Source organism: Podarcis gaigeae (assembly GCF_964106915.1).
Source record: "Podarcis gaigeae genome assembly, chromosome: 13".
In the NCBI taxonomy this organism is placed as follows: domain Eukaryota; kingdom Metazoa; phylum Chordata; class Lepidosauria; order Squamata; family Lacertidae; genus Podarcis; species Podarcis gaigeae.
The window spans coordinates 51196043-51219960 of record NC_139689.1 but is presented as its reverse complement, the minus strand read 5'-3'; the positions used below and the strand labels follow the sequence as shown (position 1 = coordinate 51219960).

Here is a 23918-nt window from a genome sequence, read left to right as displayed (position 1 = left end):
TGACTCATATCTACTTTTCTCAAAGGGCGACAGCAATAGCTTTCTATAGATTTTCTCAATAAACTGTACACACACAGCATATCTTATGTTTCTCAAATATGAGCCTCTGTGTGATGGCCTGGAAATCGGATTCAGAGGCTGAACCTGAGGAGTCCCAACCTGCACAGGAGTCCCCGTCTCCAGGGCCGGCTGAACCGGGGCTGGGGCTTGAACCTGAAGGGCCCTCACCTGTGCCGGATCCTCAGGAGCAGACACCAGATGTATCCACTCTGGCTCCGGAGGTGATTGAGGACCCATTGCCTGCAGGTGCTCCTCTCCCAGCCCTGTCAGGGGAAGGTGAGGTTGCCTCTGGGTCCGGTAACCCTCCTGCCTCTCCTGAGCTGCAGAGGCTCAGGGCAGAGAGGCAGAGGGAACTAAGTTCTCGCAGGAGGAGTGCTCGCCTTCAGGCCAGAAGAGGCGAGTCACCTGTGGACCGGGGCTGCCCTATGCCTCAGAGGAGATAAAGGCCAGCCAGCCCAGTCCCAGGTTGCGGGAGCAACATCGTTGGTAACCTGTTCCTGCCGACACCCTGACCTGCTCTCCTGCCAGAGTTCCTGACCATGCCCGACTCCTCACTTTGGACCTCGTTTCGCCCCTGACGGACAGCCTCCATACCCTCGACCTAGACCGGACTCAGACCACGCCGCACGGTAACCCCGCCTCCGGACCAGCACACTCCAGCAGGAATAATAGTAGGAAAAAGTAGCATATGGCCCCAGTATCCCAAACAAAACCGAAGTATTCACCTCGACTTGCCCGACTTCGAGTGCGCACTCCTAGCACAGTGGTGTTCTCCCCACTTGGTGAGGAAGTCTTCAAGACGGCCTTCATATTCTCATGTTCCACTGCATCTTCTGCATATTGCAGCCCCTGCGGTTGGTTCTGAGGTGGAGGAGAGCTGCTGCTGCTACAGAATTTCCCAGTCTGTGGAAAGAATTTCCCCACCAGTTTTAATTTATAAAATCACACATTAGCAAATGTAAGAAATCACTCCTTCAAAGACGTTCTCTTACTCTGGCTGCAGTTCTAGCAAACGGACAATAATCCTTCCGTTTCCACCACAGGGAGTGCATAATTCATACTCATATTTTACAGACAGCAAAATGCAGAGTTTAATCATCATCATTATTATTATTTTAAAATCAACACCAATTAGTTAAGTCATGCGATGTACCAGAAATGGCAGACCTCTCAACCTGATGTGAGCTGTGTTTGTTAATTTGGAGTACTATATCTACATTCCTCACCCTACACCGAAAAATTTCTGCAGAGCACCCACGCCATCTTCCCCTGTGTGAGTTTTGTTCAACATCTGAGTTTCTGCTCTAAGTGCCTTTACCAACTGAAGTTTGATGGGATTCTCTTTTGACAGCGGTTGAGCCAACTTTGTGGAGGCCCACCTGGCACTGGAGGTTTGCTCTGAAATCTCAAGGAAGACTTGGCCTTTTCAGAAGGCTTTTGCGAATGGTTTCGGCTGCTTCTGCAGGCTCAACCCTACAGATGTTTAATGTGGTAAGTAAGCTTCCGGTGCCTCCATTAATTCTCTATTGTCCTTATGAAGTACGAATCGCAGAATTTCCACACTTTCCCTCAATCCAATTTCTCTCATTCCTTTTTGGAATATCTCTGGTATGGATTCAAAGGTAAAAAGGTAATAGTCCATACAATTATAATTAATTAATTCATTTCTCTTCTCTTGGTCCCATAATCATATTACATCTCCTAATAAAGAGCACAAACTCAAGTGAATGGTGCTTTCTCCCTTTCTTCCTGTCACAGCTCTGTATCAATTTTTAAAAATTCTTTTGGAGTCTGATGGTGGGTGGAGTTGCTGTTTCTTCTTTCTGCTGGCTTCTGTCTGCCCTGCTTTGTGTGCTTTCACCCAGCTGAAGACCACAGTGCCCTGGACCGGCAACAGTGCATTTTATTCTAACCCAAGATGCTAGGCAACTTGGGTGGTTTTTGTCTCCCAAGTTCCTTAGCATCTTAGGTTACAAATCATCATCATCATCATCATCATCACCATCATCATCAATTAGATGAACTGGAGGAAATTAGAAGGAGGAGACTCTTTTTAACAATGCTACTTATTCTGATTGATTGCTCTTGTCAATGCAATTATGGTTTGAAGTGCAGCAGCAGCAATCATTCAGTGTGTAACTAAGGGTTAACTCTGTTGCTAGAAAGTCAATTAGGCAAGCAGGATGGTGGTGAAGGTGTTGCACAGCAACACTGCAGTGGCAACATGTGCTCTGATAGGCTAACTAGGTGTGAGGGAGTTTACTTGTGGATGTTTAGTTGAAGATTTCCCTGTTCTCAACAAGTCTGTCAAAAAGGCACCCCTCCCTTCTGCTGAAGTTGCCTGGCCCTTCTCAGTGGCTGCTCCCAGACTTAGTCTAGCTCCTTCCTTGTAGTCTTTCCACCAGCAGGTTAAGTAAGACCTTCTTGTCCCAACAGGCTTTGCGGGACAGACTGCTTTTAATGAAAGGGATGGTGCTGTGCTGCTTTTGTTGTGATGGTATGTTTTTAATAGATCATACAGAGGGATGGGAGTGGTGCTGTGGTCTAAACCACTGAGCCTCTTGGGCTTGCTGATCGGAAGGTCAGCGGTTCGAATCCCCGCGATGGGGTGAGCTCCCGTTGCTCTGTCCCAGCTCCTGCCAACCTAGCAGTTTGAAAGCACACCAGTGCAAGTAGATGAATAGGTACTGCTGCGGCAAGCAGGTAAACGGCATTTCTATGTGCTCTGGCACTCGTCCTGGTCCTCTGTGTGCCAGTAGCGGTTTAGTCATGCTGGCCACATGACCTGGAAAACTGTATGTGGACAAACGCTGGCTCCCTTGGCCTGAAAGCGAGATGAGCGTCACAACCCCATAGTCGCTTTTGACTCCTTTTACACAGATATATAGTTTTAATTCTTTTACTGTGTAACAGCTTTTTAATTTTTGTTTTCCTCCCCAATGTTTTTAGCTGTTCTTATTTTATCTGTAAGCCATATCGGATCCCTTCTCAGGAAAAAAGGAGGTAAGAAAGAAAGAATTAATGAAAGAAAGGTATGCACTAGCCACAACTAGAATCCTGAATTAACAAGCCCCATTGGGCTTTGGCATGCTACTGTCCCCATCATCTGCCACAATCTGGATGGATGTTTGCAGGGCTTTTGAGCTGCGCAACCCTGGACTTGAGCTGCACCACTGCCATGCTCTTTATCAATGCCATTATGAAAAACTGCATACAGTGGACTATAAACCAAACACACTGTGGTCTAAATATCTCATGTTAAAGATAGTACGGATATTTAGAGGGTTATGGAATATTTGATGCATGATAATGAAAGACTGTTTTTGTTGTTAGCAGATCTCACAGCACACAGAGGGCCTGCAGAGGGCATGCTCTTTTCACAGAACCATACCTCAGTGTCATCTTCTTCATCAGTCTACCAGAGGGAGGCAAAGGACAGGGTAGAAAAGGACAGAAAGCAGCATTTAGGAAGTACAGTACTGACAAAACATGAACAATCATGGGGCTGTTTAAGCAATGACATGACAGAGGCAAAATGAGAATATATATCTTATCGTGGCACCATAAATCCTCTACATGGAAAAAGCAGGCAGTTCCTTTGCCAGGAATAGTCACGTCAGATTTGGGTGGTTAGAAGTTGACCTGGAGGTTTGATGGAGAGAGAGCTCTGAGCACAACGTAACTCTTGGCATGCTTGCTTTTCTGCAAGGACTCATGGCTACAGCTATCTCAGTTTCTCCTAGAAATCTTTTTAATGAGATTATGTAAAAAACTTTCCCACTATGATATCAGCTAAGTGCCACCTCTTGAAAACGTTGGGTCAGCAGACCAGAAGGTCATCAAGGCACAACCAACCATCTATTCATCAGCCTTTCACACCCAGCCCCTGGGGCAGTATTAGTCCAAATAGTTCAATATTTCACCAGCAGAGACTGGAAGTAACCAAGGACTCAACTAGACTGGTAAAGAAAAAGTGATTTATATGCACTGTACTGTATGTGCAATATAACATTGTGCCACCAGGAGTCCCATTTTTCTCTACCTGTTTTCCCTGCTTAAATTTACAATGCTTTTAACTGAAACACATTTTTATGTGTCTAGATCCAGCCATAATCACATCACACATAATTGCAAAGAGAAAAAGAACTCCAAAGGACTCAAGAAAACAAGCTACTCTGCAACAGAAAGCAAAAACCTACTACTGCTATTAGCCTTTGAGTCTTCCTTGCAGGCTCAAACATTTAGTCGAGTTAGCACAACCCTGCATATACCTTCTGTTTTTTACATGAAGAACTGCCTGTGTGAAAGCAATCTCACATAAAAACTACTTCCACATAGCAAGTTACCATTTAAGAAAGTGGCTCTCTAGCCTTCTCTTTGAAATAATAAGAGTTCCACCATAAGGTACTACAGAAAGCAGGAGAAAATGCTGGAATCTAAGCAAAACTCATCTAATGGGAACCGGCTCTTGTTAAATCTATCAAATGAAAATATTTAGGAAATGCTGTGTGTCACTGATTGCAGAATATCTTTCAACATGCAGATTGTGTGGAGAATATTCATGCCACCGGTAGAAAAGTGTGACGTGGGAATCAGATGATAAAAGCTTCTGTGGGAGCTGCTGTCATGGCAATGCAACTCCATGTGAGGGACTTAGCATGACATTCAGCCCTCAAGGAATGTTCTACTGGGATGCACAACCACTGGTCAAAATACAGCTGTGGAAATCTCTGGTGCCCATGATGAGGAAGAGGAGGAATCTGAGGATTTTATGTCAAAATCTTTCTTGATACAATGGGTCAAAACTGAGACATTGCGGTCAGAATTTAATCTGAGGCACATTAAAGGGTGATGGGACAGTTTCTCTAACATCTTGATCTAGGGCAAAGCCTGCAAAATACTTGACTACCTTAACTACCTCCCACAAAGGAGGAGCTATCTGACTGGCTTTATGCTGTTCTGGCTCTGCTTCTCTCTGCTGGAGTGTCTGTTTACAAAGAAGATGTTTACAAAGAAGAAAGTTCCACTGTGTTCAATATACCCTAATAAGTGTTAGCATCTAATAAGGGTGGCACTGTGGTCTAAACCACAGAGCCCAGGGCTTGCCGATCAGAAGGTCGGCGGTTCGAATCCCCGCAACAGGAGGAGCTCCCATTGCTCGGTCCCTGCTCCTGCCAACCTAGCAGTTCGAAAGCACGTCAGTGTGCAAGTAGATAAATAGGTACTGCTCTGGCGGGAAGGTAAATGGCGTTTTCGTGTGCTGCTCTGGTTCGCCAGAAGCAGTTTAGTCATGCTGGCCACATGACCCAGAAGCTGTACGCCGGCTCCCTCGACCAATAAAGCGAGATGAGCGCCACAACCCCAGAGTCATTCGCAACTGGGCCTAATGGTCAGGGGTCCCTTTACCTTTACCACTGTTTTCAATACTCCCTAGTAAGTGTTAGGACCTTGTTGTGTGATGCCCAGTTTGTATTGTGGAAGGCGATACAAACAGAACAGATAATAGAATCATAGTGATTCAAGCAAGGCCGAAACATAAACTGCTCATCCAAAGGAAGGGATGCAGCAAGCATCAGGTTGGAGTGATGACATTCTTCTGCCTCTTCAAGCGAGTGGAGGGTGACAACCCATTTGTTGGTGTCTTAGTGCGCACTTGAGAAGTAGCAGTTCTTTCTTCTGATGAACAGCCAAGACATAGTAGCCTGGTTCAGTGGCAAGGGCCTGCCAACACCCTCTGTGCAAAGGACCGGTAGTTGGGTCCTATCATCATGGCCGCGCCAGGAAAGAAGGTAGCAATGGCTGAAGCTGCTTCCAACTGCAGGGCAGTGGGGTGTGTGTGTGTGGAGGCCCTTCTGGGTCACTTGTAACCATGGCAGCTGGCAGAGGAAACTGGTCCTGAACCTTACAGATCTTCACGCTTTACTGCCGCAGCAGAGGGCTCCAAGTTTGATGGAGGCAGTGGCCTGGTGCTGCAATATCTCACCCCTGGGCAGTCTCCCCCCCCAAGCAGCTGTGATCTGTTTTGACTGTGAAATTAGCCCAAAGGGGGTGGCCCTGTTGCACTGTGGCTCTGTTGCAATAAGATGTGGATTGTCCACCCTATGGCTACAGCAAAGTAAAAAAATAAAAATTAAGATGGGAAACACTTCATGTGTCTCCTATATCGCATCTAGTTTGGCCATCAGTTATGTCTAACTTTAGTTGAATTGCACCCAATCATTAACAAAAAGTCTTTCTCAGATATTATTTTATCTGAATCTATCCATTTCTTTTCATTTCTTTGTTCCAGAAACATTCGCAATTGAAAAATGAAGGGCTCGTTTGTTTTGTCTTTCATGGTGTTTTCGGCACACTCAATGCAAGAAAGATTAGCTGTGGGAGAGACGGACGACAGCAGGCTAGCATTGCTTTTTAAGGGTATGTTTTGTTCCACGAGGGAGCTGTTTGTTTTGCTTTGGGCCTAGCGACACTGAAAGATAGCCAGCCTTTATCCAACGGAACCTCTGTAGGTATGCTCCAGTTGCTTATTCTCATTATGGCAAGCTAATTCATTGCCAGTAAAAATATATCCCTCCAGAAAACAATACTATATAAGTAACCCCCTAGCATTAATGGCAGAAATCTAAAAGGTCATTCGGGGACAGGTAAAATATTTGTACTTCTAATCATCTGTGCATCCTGTCAAGAGATTTAAACCATACAAGGTCTGTACTGTTGTTGGGCCTTTGTGTGCTTCAACGGCCATCTGCTATTTATTGACTAAATGGTGGCAAAGTGAATGTAAATATTAATGCCAGTCACTTGATGCCTTTGGGATAGTGTGGGCCACAAGTAAATCCTTCAAAATGAATGGGGATGCTTGATAATAATAATAAAAAGGATTGTGGATTGTAGTGTGGCATATTTGTTTCCAATATTGCATTATTGTTTGGTTAGATACGTTTATTTAAAACATTCTTAACCCACTCTTCAGCTGACAAGCACTCCCAGAATAGTAACAAGACAGTCCCCCTCTTGAAACTTATAATGTGAAAGGCATGACACAAGGAAACGGACTTTGGAGGGAGGAGGAAAAAGGCAAACTCCAGACACTATTTCTTAGTAATATGCTTTCCATATTACAATTTTCATTTGTAATTCTGATCTTTAATGTAACTGCCACATGGATTAAACATATCATAAAGTAGACATGGGCATACATCCTTCCTGTGTTATGACTTTTGTCCAGATATATCTTGAATGGGGATTCTTGTGACATCCTGATATTAAAAAAAAACTTTCTCTATGCTAACCTCAATCTGGTCTAGTTCAAAAATGCTGGACACAAAGAAGAGAAAAGCAGTATTCTTTTTACCATAGTTCTCAAGACAAAAAGGGATTATCTGAAGAAAGGGAGGCAGATTTAGACAGAATTTCAGGAAAAGCTTCCTATCTTTTCAGATTATAATATATCTTTATTGTCTTTATTGTCATTGTCCCATGCAGGACAATGAAATTGCAAAAGTACATAAAACTACATAAAAACTACCACAAAACTACATAAAAACTACATAAAACATTCAAAACCCCCTAAAAACTCTAAAACCCTATTTTAAAATACACTATACTGTAGAAACCCCGTATGCTGCGTTTAGAACCAGAATTGCATTTGCATAGAAACTGTTTCTCAGGCGGCTAGTCCTGGCCTTTATAACCCTATACCTTCTTCCAGAAGGCAGAAGCTGAAAGAGATCATTTCCGGGGTGTGTACTATCCTGTGCTATCTCTGCCGCTTTCTTATGGCACCTGGCATATAATGGAAATAACGAAATTTTCTAATGGCAGACTGGATATATACTGTGTCACAGATACAGAAATGCTGAAGTACAGACAAACGCTTTTTTGATCCAACCATCAATTTTAAAGACAACATTTCTATTTTGGCTGCACATTATTTTCCTCAGGAGGTCGGGGAACTGCCAGATTGGACTAGGCAATCTCAATTTACATCTGTGGAAGTGATGCAAACGCATGTAAACAGAAATAAGTGTGATGCACTGTATCCCACTGAGATCCTTGATCCTCCTGGTGAGGTTATAAATTATAAACCATTCCCTCTGCCTATCTGGCTCACACCAGAGACCTTTTATTAGAAGTTTAAACAGGATTTTTTGTATGCTTCATTAAAAAAGAAAAGATTGGAGCACGATGGCAGTAGTGTCCCAAATCTGAGTGTCCCCTTGGGGGAACAACATGACAGGTTACAATGGTACCTTGCTTTATGAACTTAATCCGTTCCGGAAGTCCATTCTTAAACTGAAGCTGTTTGTAAACCGAGGCGCGCTTTTCCTAATGAGGCCTCCTGTCGCCGGTGCCCTTCCACCATTCGGCTTCCGTTCTTGCACCAAGGTAAAGTTTGAAAATTGGGACACTACTTCCAGTTTTGCGGAGTTCGTAAACTGAATAGTTCGCAAACAGGGCTGTTCTTAAACCGAGGTACCACTGTATTTGTCCATGATGTGGGAAGGTTTACTTTAGCAGAGTTAAACAATCCCCTTTATAAGTTTATGCAGTGATCAGCTTGTTGCTGACTCGCCTGATTTCTACTAATAAAGATGCCTTCCTGGTTAAAAATCCCTTCGAACCCCTCTGAAAGAATACACACACGAATCTGATTCATGTTAATAGAAAACTGTTTTACTCTCAGATTCATTCAGGTTTACAGAACTGTACCTGAAGGCAGGCTTAGGTTACATAACAAGCAAATAAACTATACCAGAGGGAAGTTGGTCCTGAGGTGACTGTAGCTGAGCAGTTATCTTTCAAAACTACCAGCAACCAACAAACTGGTTGTCACAGCAACCAGAGCCGTTAGTCCTCTGTCGAAATATTGACTGCACCTTTACATCCCACACATGAGATAATTCCACTAGCTTGCTTATTTTATTAAGACTAAAAGACTATCTCCATGAAACAGAATGAATATTTTCCCCTGGGACTCTACTAGCCAATAATACTTAAAGTCATAACAGTAATTAAGGGATCTAACAAGTTGCTTCCCATTCATTTTTGGCCTTGCCTGATTTCATGCTCTGCTTTCCCCTCAATAAACCTGTCTCTGGGCTTGTCTACCCTTCCACTAGGCACGGGGCGGAGTGGTTTTGCCTTTGCCCAGCCGCTTTCCCATGGAAAACTCGCTCTTTGAGGCTAAATTGGAACAAATGGCAATCCATGGAAAAGCCAATTGCCGTTTGTTCAGCGCATGCACCAAGATCCTCTGCTGATGGAGCCGTTACAGCACTATATGATACATACATACATACTTGCATATCTATGTGTACACGTACACACACACACACACAGATAATACATATATAAAATGTATAAAGAAAGAGATTATGAATAAGCATGTCTCATGAATGCAGAAGGTATAGCCAGGCAGTTGATAGCCAGGCAGTCGGCTCTGGAGATTCACCCTCCCTTTTGACCAAACTGTGGGAGGCAGTGGAAGACAGGAGTGCCTGGCGTGCTCTGGTCCATGGGGTCACAAAGAGTCGGACACAACTAACACCCTCCCTTAGTTTAATGTTTTATTGTTTGCAGGTTAACTTTTTCTTTCTGTTTAGTGGGCGCTGCTACGGTCTTTGACTGGTTGCTGTTGAAGTACGGGGAATAAATTTTCCTGCATTGGCAGGTTTTGTCTTCCCTGTAGCAATTTGTCGCAGCTTTGGCGGTTATGGCCTTGGGTGGAATCCTTTAGTCTTTTCTTCCCTATAATTGGGGGGGGGGCATGAAATGGTGACTCACCCCCCTGTGGCAGTGATTCCAGGGTCCCCTCTTAAAGGGGCTATATATATGGGTATCACTGGCCATACACTGAAAGGTCGTGAGTGAACTACAGTGGTGCCTCGCAAGACGAATGCCTCGCAAGATGGAAAACCCGCTAGATGAAAGGGTTTTCCGTTTTGGCGGTGCTTCGCAAAACAAATTTCCTATGGGCTTGCTTCGCAAGACGAAAATGTCTTGCGAGTTCCTGCAGGTTTTTTTCCCTTCCCCCCCTTTTTCCCAAGCCGCTAAGCCGCTTATCAGCTGATCCGCTAAGCTGCTAATAGCGCTAATCCGCTAATGGGCTTGCTTCGCAAGACGAAAAAACCGCAAGACGAAGAGACTCGCGGAACGGATTCTTTTCGTCTTGCGAGGCACCACTGTACCCTGCGTGCGGGGATATGGGCTGGGCTTCCTGCTACACTTACGTCTCGCAGAGCACCCCCATATCCCATTTACCCTGATGAGCCCCAGTTTCCCTCGATTGGGGGGCTGGGAGGGGTACACGCCCAAGGCCTAAGCCAAGGTCTTCCTACGTTTGGAAGTTTAATAAAGTTGTGGCCTAATTTTAATTCCATATATGTTGTCCGAGTCTTTATTCCTTCCTTATAATCCCTGGGGTTTATAAGGCTGTCGCCGCCTGCTCACGCAACAGACTGTCCACTGACTCCTGCCTTGCACTTAAAATATGTGCAGTGCTATGCTTTGCCAAAAGTATATAATATTATTGGGGGGGGGGGAGGAATGTCCACTTTCTTAATGGGGTGCCAGATTTAAAAGAAAACAATCCTTGTGTAATAACAATACAGTTTGAAAGTTATTCAATATGAGTCAAATTTCCAGTGTCTGAGAGATCACTGCCAGGAAAGATCTACAAATGATAGGGAGGCAGTGATTTAAACCCATGCCCATTTGGATCCATAATACTGGAGTGGTGATTTGTTTTTTTTTATTGTATTCTTTTACTTAGTTTGCCCGAGATTTTGGCCACGCTGCTAATCAGAGCAGTGCTGCCCATGCCAAAGCCCAGATAGAGGTAGCTCCATATGCAACAAAACATCCACATCTAATGGAGACTCCAGAGTTGGATTTTGAAGACAGCTGGAAACTTTTATTAAGTACTGGCACTTCTTTAAACTTTTTTTGGACTGAATAAAACCGCATCAACTTAAAAGAAGATTTAAAAGTCCTGGGGGATTTTTAAAGGTCACTTGACAGAGAAAAAGTAATCTTATTTTTATAAAAGTAGGCTGTGCATCCCTTTCCCTGCAGCTCAATTAGCAATCCTTATTAGGTAACATCTATTCCAATCTCAAATTAATAATTCCGATTAGAACCTGCATCACATAGAATTTTTTTTTATTTCAACCTTAAAACTCTAAAGCACAGACCTATTTTTAATCATTAAAACTGAAAATCAGAATTGTAGTGTTTATAAAAATGAAATAAGAGGTCAGTTATTTAAAATATCTCTCTCCAGCCTCCCCATCCTACGTCAGATTCTGATTCAGAGGTGAACCTTGTGTACCATTGAGTGCAAACAACCTCCCCAAAATATTGTACTTCTGCTACTTAACGTTTGGTTGGTGCCAGCACAGTCCCCCCCCCCCATTACATTTAAATAGCATTTATGGTTATCAGTACATATATTTGAAATTGAAATACTTTATTGTCACTTGTACAACTTGTATACAATGAGATTACGCAAGCACACCTCACTCAGCTCTCTTAGTCTTAATTCCTCTCATTTACTGATGAACACCCACCAAACCCAAAAGTCAGTTGCCCTGTTGTTATCTTTTCATTCAGCAGCCTAACAGCCCATGGATAGAAGCTGTTCTTTACCCTGTTGGTGCAACTAATCACGCTTCTGTATCTTCTGCCTGAGGGCAGGAGATCAAGAAAGTGCCGGCCAGGGTGTGAATCATCCCTGAGAATTTTCCTCACTCTCCTGAGGCAACGTTCTTCCGCTACTTCATCCAGCGGATTCACGGGACAGCCCATAATATCTTGTGCTGTATTCACTACCCTCTATAGGCACTTCCTATCAGATGACATAATAAGTAGTCATCAGAAACCACCCTTTAACGAGTGGTTAGTTCTATGACGGGGACGCGGGTGGCGCTGTGGGTAAAAGCCTCAGCGCCTAGGGCTTGCCGATCGAAAGGTCGGCGGTTCGAATCCCCGCGGCGGGGTGCGCTCCCGTTGCTCGGTCCCAGTGCCTGCCAACCTAGCAGTTCGAAAGCACCTCCGGGTGCAAGTAGATAAATAGGGACCGCTTTCTAGCGGGAAGGTAAACGGCGTTTTCGTGTGCAGCTCTGGCTCGCCAGAGCAGCGATGTCACGCTGGCCACGTGACCCGGAAGTGTCTCCGGACAGCGCTGGCCCCTGGCCTCTTGAGTGAGATGGGCACACAACCCCAGAGTCTGTCAAGACTGGCCCGTACGGGCAGGCGTACCTTTACCTTTACCTTTAGTTCTATGACATTGAAAGAGAGAGGTTAGTGTTGTCAAGTTTGAGGAAGTGCAGCTCTGGCTGACTTAGGTGCTTGGGAAATAGAATTGCACTGAAAGAGAATATATAAGATTGAATGGCTGTTGCCTGGCACCATAATCCATGTGCAGGTGGACACTTCCTGTTCTCCACCACAGAAGTGCCACCGTGCATGTGAATATCTTCCTATTCCTGATACAGTGGTACCTTGGGTTAAGTACTTAATTCGTTCCAGAGGTCCGTTCTTAACCTGAAACTGTTCTTAACCTGAAGCACCACTTTAGCTAATGGGGCCTCCCGCTGCTGCCGTGCGATTTCTGTTCTCATCTTGAAGCAAAGTTCTTAACCCGAGGTACTATTTCTGGGTTAGTGGAGTCTGTAACCTGAAGCATCTGTAACCTGAAGCGTATGTAACCGAGGTCTAAACATGGCTAAGACCAGTAAGGGAAGCAGCATTTGCGGGCAGTGCCAGAGGAACCCTCTCTGTCACCCGAGGCAGGACGCTGAGTGGTGGGGAGAACCGCCCGATGACGCATGCGCAGCATCCGTACATACTGCACATGTACGGATGCCCGTACGGACACTGCGTGCGAGTGGCAGCCCGTACAGACACCCGAATGGGTGCTGTGTGTGAGCGGCAGCCCGTACGGACGCCGTGCAGACACGGCACAAGCGGCGCCCACACTGACTGCGTGTGCGCCCTCCGCCACTCTATAGCTGGGGGGAGGCAGTGGGCCATCTTGTCAAACCCCCCCAGGGCAGTGCCCAGGGTGGCCCGCCCCCTCCCCCCTTCATATGCCCCTGTGTGAGGGAGAGCTGAAGTCAAGGGCTGCCAGCAAGAGAGCGTATCATCCTGTGGCTCACGCCTGATCTTACTGCTGCATGCTGGGATGCAGCCATGAGATTACATATGCCTAGGTACTGATTAAGTAGGTCCATGTATGATCATGGTACCCTAATTCTGGAAGAGTAGGCTAAAGGAGCTCCTTTAGGTCCTGCTGCTTGGAGAGGATGAGTTATGCAGCACAACCTTCTACTTTCATAGAAGAGTTCCTTGAAGAAGAAGAAATGAGAGAGAGAGCAGTTTGGATAATGGATCTTATAGTATGTCATTTGCCAGCAACAAAACTCTACGTACTTTGGCTGAATGAGATTTTACTTTGCCACTTACATCCGTGATCATTTTCCCTCTGGTTTTGTTTCTTTCTCTGTGGTTGGCTCGTTTCTGCTTCTGTTGCAAAACACGCTCCCTCGTGGTGCGATACTCCAGGGCAAACTCACTAATAATTTTGCAGAACTTATTGATGTTGACTTCGCGGATTGCGTAAGGCGGGTATCCCATAAATAACAAGAAGGAGTGGAACCTAGAAAAACAGAATTGAGTGATCTGTAGCTTTCGTCCAACAAGTAAGGGAAAGCCCCTCAACCCCCCCCCCCCAGGGATTGTTGCAGCGGTGGTGTTTTAGGGAATATGGCATGATCTAGGTGAAATGCCTTTGTTTAAAAAATTTACCACTTGCCTGATAATAAATGTTGGAAATGTAAAGAAAATGAAGGTACATTCTTTCACCTTTGGTGGACGTGCCCAAAGATTAAGGCTTTCTGGGAAATGATATATAATGAACTGAAAAAGGTATTTAAGTATACCTTCCTGAAGAAACCAGAGGCTTTTATCTTGGGTATGGTCGGCCAATTGGTGTCAAAGAAGGATAGAACATTTTTTATGTATGCTACAACAGCAGCAAGAATACTCATCGCAAAGTATTGGAAGACACAAGATCTACCCACCTTGGAAGAATGGCAGATGAAGGTGATTGACTATATGGGACTGGCAGAAATGACTGGCAGAATCCGAGACCAGGGAAGAGAGACAGCGGAAGAAGATTGGAAGAAATTTAAGGACTATCTTAAGAAATACTACAAAATTAATGAATGTTAGAATGACGTTGGTTTAGAAAGTATGTGGTTTTCAGCTGCAATGGATAAGTAAAAAGAAAATGAGAGACTACAAATTAAATGGAAAATAAGGGAAAGGATTTGCTGAATTAATAAATTAGAAATTGGAATACAGAAAGGGGAGGTATGAGGAAGTCGGGGAAGTAAGTTATAAGAAAATAAGGGATTGAAATTATACTTGTTTTTATTTTTGTTTGTTTGTATTATTGTGTTGTTTTGTTTTGTTATTATATAATTTTTGAAACTTTAATAAAAAAATTTAAAAAAAAGAAAACAAAAAGAAATGCCTTTGTTTATAGGACAGAGCAGGTCAGAGGAGCATGCAGTGGATAATCTGCTTTTGAATTATGAATTTATCTTGGCTGTAACTCTTGCAAGACCTGCTCCCAGCCTTCCTTGCCTACCCTTTCCCCACCAGGTCTGGGAGGATGGGCTGTGACTGACTCCAACTACAAAAGCTGAAGTTGTTGAAGAGGCCAGAGACTACCTTGGCCGTGAGTCCTGGAAGACCTGCTCCCTGCCGTGCAGGCCTTTTCCCCACCTGGTTTGGGAGGGAGGGGCCAGGACGGACTCCAGCTACAAAAGCAGACTCTTGGACTGGAGTACCATGTTGGGTTTGGGTTGGGGATTTTTGGTTGCTGCTGTTGCATCTCTATTTTATTCTTATGATTTATGCGGAAATTGTTCAATTTGATTTTGTACTATTTGATGTTTTATTTATTGTTGATACTAGTGGGTCGAGCTCGTTGGAGGAGTTTGGAGGCTCATTGGGGGTGAAGAGGAAGTAGATTCTGCTGCACTTCTGAAATTGTCATTGGGAAAGCAACAGGATCTGAGGCACATGGCAGCGGTAAATCTCTCAGGCTCAATTATGAGCCTCTCTCTGTGATGACTTCGCCCCAGCTTTGCTAAAAACTTGCTACTAATCAGCAGATTTGCCCAGACAACTTAGAATATCATCATTTTTTTTATGAGACATCTCAATGGTACATCATCCATATTATTCCCTGGTACTCTACCTGTTAATTATTCTTCTGTGGACAATTTTTAAAATTATTATTCTTTCTGCACAGTCTTTAAGGAACTCAGACATCTTTTGCTTTAGAGTTGACTTCATTTCATGCTTTGCTATGGCCTTCAGGTGATCCCATGATGCTTTGCACCGTTTCTCCATTTGACATAAGTTGTCCCGAAGTTGTTCAAAGTCAACCTAACAAGGGAAAAAATGATTAGATAGATATATATATTTCTACACACACACACACCCCACCACCACCACCACCACCATCATCATCACTATATACAATTATTAGTGTACAGTGGAACCTCTACTCATGTACGGAATCTGTTCCAGACGTCCGTTTGTGAGTCGATCCGGGTCACTGGTAGAAGCGCCATTCTGCGCATGTGCAGACAGCAGAAGCCACTTCTGCGTATGCGCAAATTGCGGCAAACCCAGTATTTACTTCCGGGTTTGCTGCGGTCGTTGAGTCGAATTGTTCACGGGTAGGGGTGGTGGTAAGTCGAGGTTCTACTGTATATGTAAGGTAAAGGTAAAGGGGACCCCTGACCATTAGGTCCAGTCGCGGACGACTCTGGGGTTGCGGCACTCATCTCGCTTTATTGGCCGAGGGAGCTGGCGTACAGCTTCCGGGTCATGTGGTCAGCATGACTAAGCCGCTTCTGGCAAACCAGAGCAGCGCACGGAAACGCCGTTTACTTTCCCGCTGGAGCGGTACCTATTTATCTACTTGCACTTTGATGTGCTTTCGAACTACTAGGTTGGCAGGAGACTGTATATGTACATACTAACAAATTCTTAGTTAATAATTTAACTGAGGAGGCATCTTGTTTTCCATCACATACAAATCCTACAAAACTAGTCCACACTATATGACCCAAGACACAAAACAGTCTACTAGTCATATATTACAACTCACTAGGGCTCAATGACACCCTGTTTGCTAACTGCTTGTGGTTGGAACCTGCCTACCAACGTCAGTAGACAAGAAGCTGCTACTAAACTGTAAGAATCGGACCCCTGGGCTGAACTTTTCTGGCCCTGTTTGTTCCAGTGCCTCAGTCCTAGTTGTTGTTTGTGGCCAGTTGGAAGTCTGGCTGGTTGCTAAGCAAGTCACCAGGGAAATCCAGGCAGGTTTTGCATGGATCTGAGTGCAGTTGGGCGGCTGTTTCTTGTGCCTCCCCTCTTTGGTCTGGCTCTTCCTGTTTTGACCACCTGACTGGCTTCCCCGTTGCTTCCCTCACCTGGAGAACTGGATAAATTTCTCATTTTCCATCCGACCATTTCCTGAAGGCTTTGAGCCTTGCTTGCTTTTTGGCCAAGAATACCTGACGTGCCAATTTGAAAACACCTTTGGGTCAGTTGTGCTGTGCTCCTAACAAGGCCGGTCCAAGACATTTTGGCACCTGAGGCAAACCACAAAATGGTGCCCTCTACTTCCAGGCAGGAGAAAAGGGGTGAGCGAAGATCAGGGGTGCCAACTTGAATAAAATATTGTGTGTGAGGAGGCAGGTAAGCCCCACCCCACATAACTGATCACAAGACATGGGCATGCACACCCATTTGAATGGCAATGCCCATCAACTTGGGGGGGGAAGGTTGAAATTGGGAGTTGTCTTCTATGGTGAAGATCCACATCAGAACAAGGGGAGGGATAAATATCTACATTGAGAACAAAGGTGGGAGGAGACCAGCTGCACCTCCTATTTGCCAAGAATCCGCTGCCGAGGTGGCGTGGGTAGGGGGATGCTGAGGAGATGGCAGATCCAGCCTCCAAGGAGCATACTGTTGCTGCCACTGCGGCAGGAGGAGATGCATTCCTTAGCGGCCAATTTGCTGTCTGTCAGGGGACTGCCATCGGAACAGGGGAGGGAGGCAGGGGGGCCGTTGGGATACAGAGAGCCTCCGAAGCTCCTGAGGAGCAGCTCCTCTTCCAGCGATGGGAAAAGCGACACCTCCAGTGGAGAAGAGGGGGAAGGGGCCAGTCAAGTGAGGAAAAGGCTCGAGGATGCTGCTGAGAGCCCCAGCGCTTCACCAGGCTGGCCAGGAGGGATGCACGCCCCTTCCGTCGCCCAGCCTGCGCAGAGGGGTGAAATGTAAGGAGGGGAGGAGGAGCCTTGGGGTGCTGAAATTCTTGTGTTGGGGGAGAAACCGGAAGGGGCCACTCCCGGATTCTGCAAGTGACTAAGATGGAAATGAACTTTGGGGATCTGCACTGTAAATAGTTTGCACAATAAAACGTGTAAAAGACAGGTCAGAGTCCTACCTGGCTACCCACGATCAACCACCACCAGCATCTGACAATGTCCCAGTGGATTCTGCCACCTGAGGCTATTGCCTCAACTTGCCTCATGGCTGAGTGGCCCTGGTTTCTAAGACTAACTTGTGCCAATAGCTCTGGACCCAAGTGTATCCCTGCAGACCACAATGATCTCCATCAACTCCTCTAGTCTATGGCTGCCTGACCCATTCCTCCTTTTCGCTTCATGCTTTCCTGACCTGATGACAATGGGAGCAATGGAGCCCTGATAGACCTTAGGGAAGTCAATCCTTACAGCTCCTTTTGAACAAGTGCAATTGTACGTCTGTGCAGGAAGATATCTTTTGAACTTTGAAAGTCTTGTGTCAACACAGTGTAATCGTGCTAGTAAAGCTTAATGTAGGGGAAGCCAATAAATTCCTTAATAAAGTAAACGAGATGAGGGTTCTCCTGTTCATTAACCATAAAAGGTGTTTAAGTGGCAGAGCCCTGCAGCTTGGTTTATGTTGCTACAAACAGGGAGCTCTGTGCGGTTTAACTACACAAAAGCTCCCATTGAGTGGAAACACACACGCTCAAACTGCTACCGTTTGCGTTACAACGGAATAGAAGCCAGGTTCAGTTAAGAACATGCAAATCCCAGCTATTTCTCTTTCTGTAGGAAAGGAACCAGCTGACACAGACTTGCCCTGTCAACACAATGGTCCCTGCTGCTTTCTAGGGCAGTGAGTTTGGGGCTGGGAGGTGTAAGAGCCAGTGTGGTGTAGTGGTTAAGAGCGGTAGTCTCGTAATCCTGGGGAACCAGGTTCGCGTCTCCGCTCCTCCACATGCAGCTGCTGGGTGACCTTGGGCCAGTCACACTTCCTTGAAGTCTCTCAGCCCCACTCGCCTCACAGAGTGTTTGTTGTGGGGGAGGAAGGGAAAGGTGAATGTTAGCCGCTTTGAGACTCCTTAAAGGGAGTGAAAGGCGGGATATCAAATCCAAACTCCTCCTCTTCTTCTTCTTCTTCTTCTTCTTCTAAAGTTGAAAGCAATGGGCTCCTACAGAGCCCCAACCTTCCCACAGCCCCACCCTAGAGTAAGTGGCAGGGACACTGCTGCCAAGAAGGTAAGGTAAAGGTAAAGGGACCCCTGACCATTAGGTTCAGTCGTGACCGACTCTGGGGTTGCGCTCTCATCTCACTTTACTGGCTGAGGGAGCCGGCGTACAGCTTCCGGGTCATGTGGCCAGCATGACTAAGACACTTCTGGCAAACCAGAGCAGCGCACGGAAATGCCGTTTACCTTCCCGCCAGAGGGGTACCTATTTATCTACTTGCACTTTGACGTGCTTTCGAAATGCTAGCTGGGCAGGAGCAGGGACCGAGCAACGGGAGCTCATCCCGTCGCGGGGATTTGAACTGCTGACCTTCTGATTGACAAGTCCTAGGCTCTGTGGTTTAACCCACAGTGCCACCCGCGTCCCGCTACCAGGTAGAACCCCACTTATTCCTTGCATTTAGGCTGGCCAGATTGAACACTGGATAAATATATTACAGGCTGCAGAGATATTACAAGGGCTAGCTATAAATTGCTTTTATTATGTATTTTGTGTTTTCTATCTTGTATTTTTATGCTGTGAACCGTCCCGAGGTCTACAGATGAAGTGTGGTATACAAATTAAACAAACAAACCAACAAAATACTTGCTCTACCTTTCCCCCACAATTCTTGCAACTTCATTTTTTTCTCAGAAAGTTAATACCAAACCACATGATAAAGGAAGTGACTCTTGCTCTGGTTAAGTGTCTATCATTCATGGCCCAAATTATGGCCTCCCAAAAGCACAATGAGTAATATAAGGTATTTGGCTTCTTTCTTTTTTAAAAAAGTCTCTTGTACTTGCCAGTCTGGTGATGGGATTTTTCCTACCTAACTTTAAAGAACAATTCATTCCTTGGCCTCAGTAGGAATAGTAAATAATGTGAAATATGAAGCCCTTTCAAGATCCTGACTCATTTAGAAAATGAGGACATATTCGCTCAATTGTATATGTGTTTAGGGACAAAAATCTGGGTCATACCATTGGCATAGATGTTTTCTAAGGAGCATCTAATTGTGAAGCCTGTGCTTTGTGCTGTGACTCAGAGCCACGCTGGATATTTGGGAACCATATCAGTAATCTCTTGCTTTTAAAAAAATATTTTTTATTGAAAAAACCCTGACAAGCAGACTTGTATACTGCAACACGTAGTGGGAAATACTGGCAGGAGGAGCTGGTGGGTAAACCAACTGCTTTGACGCCATTTTTTCTGCTCAGAATCACATATCCCACCCCAAGCCATTTTCCTACTTGGGAGAAAAGCAGTTTCAGGGATCTTTTGTGAACAAATGACGGGACCGAAAAATATTATTTTCCAAAACGAGCATATTTTGCCAAGAACTTGGAGAATATACAAAAAGGTGATGTGGATCAGAATGTACATGCAGAAAACAAGAAAGAAAGAAAGAAAGAAAGAAAGAAAGAAAGAAAGAAAGAAAGAAAGAATCAAGCAACACTAAAAGTCAAAAGAAGAATCCTTGGAATGATTCTCAGATAATTGATTTAGCAATGTAATATGGCCCAAATGTTTCAGTGTGTATTTTTCTTTCAGGGGCAGGGATGTTGGTGAGACAGTGGGAATAAGACTCAGGGATTCAGAATCTTAGAAAGGACAACACAATTGGAAGCTCTGCCTAAGGGCTTCCTTTGGTTTAGATGCAACACTTTTGTGCCTGCAAGACACTTGTATACTTAGAATATAAAGTGAACAGAGCATAAGCAGAGTTTATTCAACTGATGGATGCTTTTTTTTAAAAAAAAAAGGTTTTGTGGATTCTAACTGCTTTAGCAAAAATTTTATTACGCACGCTACTTAGGAGTTTTCTGCTTCCGCAGTCTGTAAATATTTTAAAATAAATGAACATACAGGGTTTTCCCCATCACCACCCTGCCCTTTTTTGAAGACGGGGACAACATTTGCCCACCTCCAGTGTGCAGGGACCTCACGTGTTCTCCAAGAATCCTCAAAGATTATAGGCAGAGGCTCTGAGATTACATCCGTGCAGCTCATTGGGCCCTGGAGATCTGAATTTATTTAAAGTAGCTAGATGTTCTCTTGGGACGCAGGTGGCGCTGTGGGCTTGCCGATCAGAAGGTCAGCGGTTTGAATCCCCTCAACGGAGTGAGCTCCCGTTGCTCGGTCCCTGCTCCTGCCAACCTAGCAGTTCAAAAGCACATCAAAGTGCAAGTAGATAAATAGGTACCGCTCTGGCGGGAAGCTAAACGGCGTTTCCATGAGCTGCTCTGGTTCGCCAGAAGTGGCTTAGTCATGCTGGCCACAAGTTGTACGCCGGCTCCCTCGGCCACTAAAGCGAGATGAGCACCACAACCCCAGAGTCGTTCGCGACTGGACTTAACTGTCAGGGGTCCTTTACCTTTAGATGTTCTCTTGCCATCTCTTTTCCTATTTGGGGCTGCAGCTCCCATTTATTTATTATCATTTACTCTGTTATCACCTGATTGGGCATCACTTTCCTTTCCACTTTGGGCAAAGTAGTGTTGAGCAGTTCTGCCTTTTCTATGACACCCTATAGCATTTTTCTGTCTTCTCTACACGGATAACCTACCATGAGCTTGTTCCTCCTCTTGCTTCAAACACAGCCAATGAAACCTTTTGTTATTATTTTTAACCTCTCTTGCAAGCCTGAGCTCTTTCTGAGCTTTAGTCTGCCTGACATTCACCCTGCAACTCATATATACTCCTCCTTTTTGATCTCCCCTTTCTTCCATTTCTTATACTTGCTGTTCTTAACTCTCGGCTCATCTGTAAGCTCCTTATGCAGCCATACCAATTACCATGGGTGCCTCCCACCTTTATTTCTCGTTGGAACTGTCCGCATTTGGGCCTGCAACATTTCTGTGTCTTGAGTCATAATTTTGTTTCTGAATGTTCTTCTTATGTACCACTTTTGTGGCTTGGGAATTCCCTCGCTGCCTGGATATAATTAATTTTTATTCTCACCGAAGTTCACATAGGAAAAGGTATGCAGGTGAAATATCTAAGTCTCTGTTGTTTAAACTTCTTCAGAGTTGTGCGGGTCACGTGGAATCCAAACTGTAACATAACCCTCAGTGAAAATGCCCAAAGCTTATTCATGCCAATTTCTCTTAAATACGATTTCTCCTATTTTGGGAGTCTGTGCCATCTAGCAGCCTGGATGGCTTCCAACTTCAGGAACACTGATTTGTGGCAGCTATGAGAAGTGGGAATGGGGCTTGCTAGAGTAAGCCTCTTCTGTTTCTAAATGTCCAGAAAAGTTCCAAAGAAAAAGACCTCAGGCATCATAGGAATGAACAAAGCTACACAAAATAAGGTTGGACAGCATGGAAGAAAAGAACTGGAAAGACTTGGAAAGAACTGTAAGACAAAATGTTTCTGAGAGGAACTCGAATTCTAAAGTTTATAGGACCCAAACTCAGGCATCCAAACCAGGCAGAGGGCCTTCTCGGTAGTGGCACCTGCCCTGTGGAACGTCCTCTCATCAGATTCCAAGGCAATAAGCAACAATCTTACTTTTAAAAGACATCTGAAGGCAGACCTGTTTAGGGAAGTTTTTAATGTTTAATGCTGTACAGTGGTACCTTGGTTTGCATACATTTTGGAATTACAAACACGTCAAACCCAGAAGTGCGTGTCCTGGTTTGCAACCTTTTTTTTTTTTTTTGGATTACAACCCATTTTTTTTTTATTATTATAAACAATATTTTTTTTTTGGAAGGCCCCATTGGTGAAAGCACGCCTTGGGTTACCACCTGTTTTGGTTTACAAATGGACCTCCGGAATGGATTATGGTTGTAAACAAAGGTACCACTGTATTGTGTTTTTAATATTCGGCTGGGAGCTGCCCAGAGTGGCTGGGGAAGCCCAGCCAGATGGGTGGGGCATAATAAATAAATAAATAAATAAACCCTCACTTTTCAACACAGCACCAGTTTTGCCTCGTCACTCCCTGCACAGCTGCACTCCGAAAGGGATGGCTAGCATTGCCATGGTCTGCTCTTAGCCAGTGCTGTGGAGCCACAATCTGCTTCACATTCTAGTTTGCCCAAACAACTATATCACCTGAGAACACGCCACATGCACATTTTCTCCTTCATCCCACCTTGACATCTGGATAACTGAGTGCTTAACCGCGGTGTCCGTAGCTGATAAAGGCTGCTGCCAAAACTCTCCTGTTGAATGGCAGGGGAAAGCAGCAAGGCTCCTTTCCTCTGACTGAGACTGAGTATGCTGCTTAGCAATGTCGCATGGCATTGTGACGCAGTCACAACAATGGCAAGATATGCTAACTGTTGCTACACAACCAGGAGGCCATTATCTCACAAACGGCTTGAAACGCACCCCTCCCCCAACAGGTGGGTGGGGTGGATCCTTTCTCTCTTAATACCAGCTCAGGCAAACGCTCAAAATTTATATACCGCCCTGAGACCTCTGTGTTTAGGGCTGTATAGAAATTCAATAAATAATAAAATGGGAATGAGTTGAGAGATGACCTAACCTGGGGAGAAAACAGCAAAGACCTGATGAAGAGAGCACAGCAGAGGTTACATTTTCTGAGAATCCTCTGGAAAAACAATCTCTCAAAGGACCTGTTGATGGCATTTTACCATTGCACTGTGGAGAGTGTATTAACTTATGGTCTGTGTGTGTGGTTTGGGAGCTGCATGGCCAGGGAAAAAACAATGCTGTCCAGGGTTGTAAAGACTGCGGAGAGAATAACTGGGTGCACCCTTCCCACCTTAGATCAAATCTATGCTGCCCGGTGCCATAAGAAAGCTGCAGAGATAGTGCACACCCCGGAAATGATCTCTTTCAGCTTCTGCCTTCTGGAAGAAGGTACAGGGTTATAAAGACTAGGACTAGCCGCCTGAGAAACAGTTTCTACCCAAATGCAATTCTGGTTTTAAACGCAATATAAGGAGTATTTTAAAATTGGGTTTCAGAATTTTTAGGGGTTTTTGAATGCCTTATGCACATTTTTCAGTTTCATTGTTCTGTATGGGACAATAACAATAAAGATACCGTATCGTAAATAATAATAATAATAATAATAATAATAATAATAATAATAATAATGAGGAAATCATATATAGAGGTTCCATGGGTGAAGGCAAGTGGAAGTGTATGGAAAACAAAAAGCAGGTGTAATAGAATCGCTTGTGACAAAGTGACACAATTCAAGTAGGCGTGGGACCTCTTGAGAAGTGGAATGATATTTGCAGGGTATTCCAGACCACAGAGGTT

General features: G+C 44.8%; 2 protein-coding genes across 38 annotated transcripts in view; one reads left to right on the top strand and one right to left on the bottom strand.

The window, feature by feature from the left end:
* FHOD3 (formin homology 2 domain containing 3) overlaps positions 1-23918 on the bottom strand; it is a 320858-nt gene that overhangs the window by 15756 nt on the left and 281184 nt on the right. For 28 of the 37 annotated variants that reach the window (XM_083708964.1, XM_083708979.1, XM_083708954.1 and 25 more), the window contains 4 exons: positions 15332-15522; positions 13528-13720; positions 3452-3475; positions 786-963 (listed from right to left, as the gene is read on the bottom strand). In XM_083708964.1, the coding sequence (XP_083565090.1) occupies positions 786-963; positions 3452-3475; positions 13528-13720; positions 15332-15522 (586 nt within the window). The remainder of the gene's footprint in view (positions 1-785; positions 964-3451; positions 3476-13527; positions 13721-15331; positions 15523-23918) is intronic. The other 9 variants (XM_083708967.1, XM_083708980.1, XM_083708982.1 and 6 more) reach the window with 1 other exon arrangement.
* COBL (cordon-bleu WH2 repeat protein) overlaps positions 1-23918 on the top strand; it is a 1088462-nt gene that overhangs the window by 900297 nt on the left and 164247 nt on the right. The gene's annotated exons all lie outside the window — the stretch shown is intronic.